Source organism: Chaetura pelagica, unplaced genomic scaffold (assembly GCF_000747805.2).
Source record: "Chaetura pelagica isolate M959 unplaced genomic scaffold, ChaPel_1.0 scaffold103, whole genome shotgun sequence".
Taxonomy (NCBI): domain Eukaryota; kingdom Metazoa; phylum Chordata; class Aves; order Apodiformes; family Apodidae; genus Chaetura; species Chaetura pelagica.
Genome location: NW_009953004.1, coordinates 2,077,003 through 2,081,661, shown reverse-complemented (window position 1 = coordinate 2,081,661; position 4,659 = coordinate 2,077,003). Strand labels below are relative to the sequence as shown.

At 42.4% G+C, this 4,659-nt stretch overlaps 1 protein-coding gene across 1 annotated transcript in view; it reads right to left on the bottom strand.

Annotated features, from left to right (window-relative positions):
• Positions 1 to 4,470: 4,470 nt before the first annotated feature.
• BRWD3 (bromodomain and WD repeat domain containing 3) overlaps positions 4,471 to 4,659 on the bottom strand; it is a 46,104-nt gene continuing 45,915 nt past the window's right edge. The window contains 1 exon segment of the mRNA XM_009996609.1: positions 4,471 to 4,654. Coding sequence (XP_009994911.1) covers positions 4,471 to 4,654 — 184 coding nt within the window.

The following is a 4,659-nucleotide window of genomic DNA, read 5'->3' as shown; positions in this document are numbered from 1 at the left end:
ATTAAAGCTGAAATATTACTCACGTTCTTATAAAAAATTAGTGATTTAAACTTATTTCCTCCTGTCAGTAACTGTGTGATTTGAAATGGTTGCCAGAAACGTTCCAGAGACACCCCGGAGCAGCGTTTTCAAACGCTTGCCAAGGTTCATCTTGCTCCTTTGCAGTCAAGAGAGCCTCCAAATGTTGCCAAAAGCAATACATGGCAGTTGGTCCTTCCACATTTTTTTACAAGATTTGAAAACTCTCTCAACTCTGTGCCCAGAGTCAGCTCTTTTCAGTGCTCTAAGTGCCACACAGTCTCTTCTCTGTCGTGCAGAAGCAGCTCAGGTTTTCAGAAAACAACCAGGGAAAACCAAAAGATGCCGCAGAAGGCAAAATTTTAAGCAGCCAAAAAGTCCTCCACTAATTCTATTTTTCTGATTATATTTTAGCTTGTTTGTCTGCAGGGTGGGGTTGACTGGGATAAGGGGGGTGGCCTCTGCTTAGTTGATGGAGAAGGGAGTGACAGAAAGGAAACGAGTGATAAAACTGCCCAGACTCGTCTAAGTTCAAGCACTGACATGAAAGTTTCACGGGTTATTTCAAGCTGAAACATCTCGTGAGGCTGGAAGCACAACACTTCTACAAGGGTTACATCAACTGCCACTCACACAGCAAGGAAAAAAGGAGGAATTCCAAGGACCTGGAGCCCACAGGGTGTGGAACTAAGTGTTGTTTACAGAGCTGTGGGTCAGGCAGCACAAGGGGTCCTGAGGCCTTTCCACCTGGGGCCTGCAGAGGTGTGAGCAGCCCTCAAGCTTCCCATCTTCACTAAACCCACCTCCAGCAGTTTGGGAATGTTGCTAGGAAAGAAAATAAAGCAGATAGGAAAAAAAAGATGGAAAATCTGGGAGGGGGAAAAAAGAGGAGTAGAAATAATTAAATCTTGCAGCCTAGCCAAAATAAAATGCATGAAGATTTGAGCTTCCAAGAGTCTCCTAAGTAAGCTTGGGGGCAATAAAGGGAAGCTAAAGAGGAGAGGTGGAGGCATGGCAAAGAGAAGAACAAAAGGAGACAGAGGAAATCAAGAGCAGGCAGAGTCTGTGCAGGATGGAGACGGCAGGACATCACTACTGCAAAATCAGCTTGGTTGTCATGCCCTGCCCGGGAAGGTACGGGAGCGCTACAGAGACAGAGGATGTGGAGCCAGGGGAAAGCCAAGAACAGAGCTGCACACACCATCTGCAGCCCCGTCTCCAGAAAGGATGGAGCACGTGGGGCTCACGCTCTGCTGAGAGGGAAGCCCTGTTTTCCAAGGTGTCTCCAAATGCCCCCAGCAACTCTGGAGAAGGATCACTCCAGTCTGCACATCACAAGAAAGCCCTAAAGCACCCCAGGATGAACCTGACAGCAGCAGAGGAACCCCTGGCCTGCCTGCACACTCTGGTAGCCCCTTCAAGATACATAATCAGACCTCCAAACCCTTTTCTGAGGCAGAGTTCTGGAGTTTTTTGTTAAAAAAGCAAGGAGGGAGAGACAATGGTCCTGGCTGCAGCCTGCGTGGAGCTGGGCAGCTTCACAAGACCCTGGCTGAGCACACGGGGTTTTGGAGCAGGGAGCAACAGGAGGTTTAAATCATTTTACTGCTTCTGCTGCACCTGTTGGGATGACACCAAGTTTTCTGCAACCAAAAGTGGCTCCTAATGGGATCTGGGTTTCGAGAGAAAGTGTCCAAGTGACTTGTGATTATTCCACAGAACAGGGCTATGGGAAATCAACTAACTCAGAGAACAAATCCAGATACAAACCCAAGCAAAAGTAACATCTCTAAAAATCAAGTTATTTCTTTCATGCTTATAAAAGGTTTTCATGCACCAAAAAAAAAATTAATAAAAATATTATTATTATTTTTACAATAAGCACTAGTTCTGTTGTTCTAGCACACCCTGCTGTCTAGCTCTTCATCATGTAACACACTTGGTTAATACTTACGCCACAGCAAAGTGATGCCTCACTGTTATCTTCACAGTACTTCATGACATAGAAAAGATACATGTAAGAACATATTAAATATTATTCTAATTGCTGCTAAAATACACAAACCTATCCAATGATTTCTCTGGAAATCCAGGTGGTTTATCTCTCCCCAACCCCTACACAAAATAAATAAGGACATGGATCTTCGGTCAGGCAGAAATAGATGAAAAATCACTTATTTTGTATTTCAAGATTTTTCAGGCTTTAGTACAGAGACCATAGTGTTTATATCAGCTCAAAAGGACTGATCTAAAAGGGAATGACCTCAACTATGGACTGATGCATACATGCTATTCCTGCTTAATATATGTAGAAGGACCAAAGAAATACTACATTTTTTTTATAAATATATATATGTGTGTATATATATATACATATACATGAGAGAGATGATAGGACAGGTGTTTATATTTTAAAGCCCAAGACAGAACTAGGAGAGCCTCTGCACTTCCCCCCCAACACACACACACAAAACACAACTGAATCAAGTCCAGAAATGGATTGTGGCCCATTCAAAACGTTCCTTAAAAAATTTAAAGTGTGATTTTTTTTTTTTGTACTGTACCATAAACTCGTATTAATGCTCTAAGCAATTCAGGATATAACTCTCCTCCCATCACAAAACTAAACCTCTGCATTTATTTTTTTTTTTTCAAGTCATTTTGCGTCTAACTAGAATTTTTGGAAAGCGAGATTAAAATAGCAAGTGCTGAATATAGAAAGTCAAAAATTAAATTCCCTCTGCATCTGAGAACACACATGGGTCACTCTTTGCTGCCTGAGGTTTTCCAGAATTATTGACCAAGCCGTGCACAGAAGAACCTAAGGACAGTGGATGAAAGTTCTGCAACAAAACCCAACCAAACCTTGAAAACTCCACCAAAACTTGCTTTTTTTTTTTTTTCGTTTGCTCTCTCTGTGTTATCTAATTCACTCTCTTAACCAAGCTGGAACTGCTAGATTTGTTTAGACAGACCAACTCCAGGCAGGCCCTGGGCAGTGAGGGGCTGCTCACCTCCAGCTCTGCAAACACCCAACACCTGCTTCTGCCCAGCGAGGAGCAAGACTAACCAACGCCACCACGTGCTGTACTAGGACTGCCACCAGCATTTCTGGTTTCAAGTCAGCATTTTCCAGGATAACAAGAGTACAGTGCAACATAAATTCTCTTCTGGAAGCTTGAGATACAAGAGTCTGGAGGACATGAACAGCTGAGCAAGTACTGCCAGCCCCAGAGCTCCCTCAGCACCTTCAAGGGGCAAACAAAAACACACACAGATTTGCACCATGCAAGTGGCAGCAGCAACGTGTGGGAGACAGCCAGCCTGTCTGCACAAACAAATCACCATCTGCTGAAAACATGATGCTGCTGAGGAGTCTGAGAATGACTTCAGATTTGTTTTCCCTTGTGTCAATCTAAGGAAGACACAGTCACTCTGCGCCGTGATCAAATCCACCCCTCTGCGCTCCCTTCTTGCCTCTTCTTCAACACACACTGAATGATAGCATCTATTTTCTTTTAAGTTTCCAGTAGTTGTAAATAGAGGTAGCTGAGCTACTATTAAAAATCACTTTATGCTTTGAAGAGGAGGAACCTTTCAAATGTTGAAGTTACCCCTTAGCTGCACAATCTCTATTAATACTATAAAAATATGAGAGGAGAAAAAAGAAAATAGATGCAAGCAACTTTTGCATTTGGCACCTTTTGTCTAGATATTCATACTTCTCAACTATTCTCTTTTTTAATAAAGTTAATGCACACATAGGACACACCACATCAAAGGTTTGCTACATATTTACAAGGCACCAACCCTTTGTCACTTTTTACATGAATAAAGAACCGGTAGAAAGCACATCAGGACCCCGTAACTGTAGTATGGGACATACTTCAGTTCAGCACAATTCATCCACGTTTGGCCTGGGAAGATTAAAATAATCCAGATCCTTCTTACAATATAGAAACTGTAAACATTTTATAGCTGCCTTTAGGATTGGTGTATTGTGCAAAAGTTATAATTATTACTGTGTATAAGGATTTATGGCAGAAACCACATAAAAACTCTGTAAGAAGGTGCTATCTCTATAATACAAAAAGAACAAAACGAGGGAGAGAAGTCGGAGTCGTGACTCAGAATGTCATGTTCTTACTGAGAAGCTGGAAGCCTCTTTAATGTGATGAGCTCGTAGTGTGTGGGGAAGAATTTCTGCAATTTAAGGCCTAATGACTAAGGCTTGTTTGGACCAATGAAGTGTGGAGATCTGAAGCTTTAAAACAAACACCAACTGACATCATGGAAAAGCACCACTGTGAAACGTGACTGGAGTCCCCGCACGCTTTGCTTGGTAGATTGTTTTTTTCTTTTTCTTTTTTTTTTTTTTTTTTTCTGGTAAAATCCCTGCAGTAGAAGGCCATTGAAGTTCTTTTAAAAATTGTTCCAAAAGTTTTTCATCTGTCAATAATTCCATCCCATGAGATGGCTGACCCTGGCTTTTTCTGTCATTTTCCGCACCCTGCCTGACCTAGAAGTACCAAGGTTCAAAGGATCCTCGGTGTGCACAAAATTGTCATTGTCGGAGTCGTCGTTGTACAAGACAGTCCTCCTGCCCTCGTTCCTGGTTTTGATCCGAGGGGGCCTGCTGAA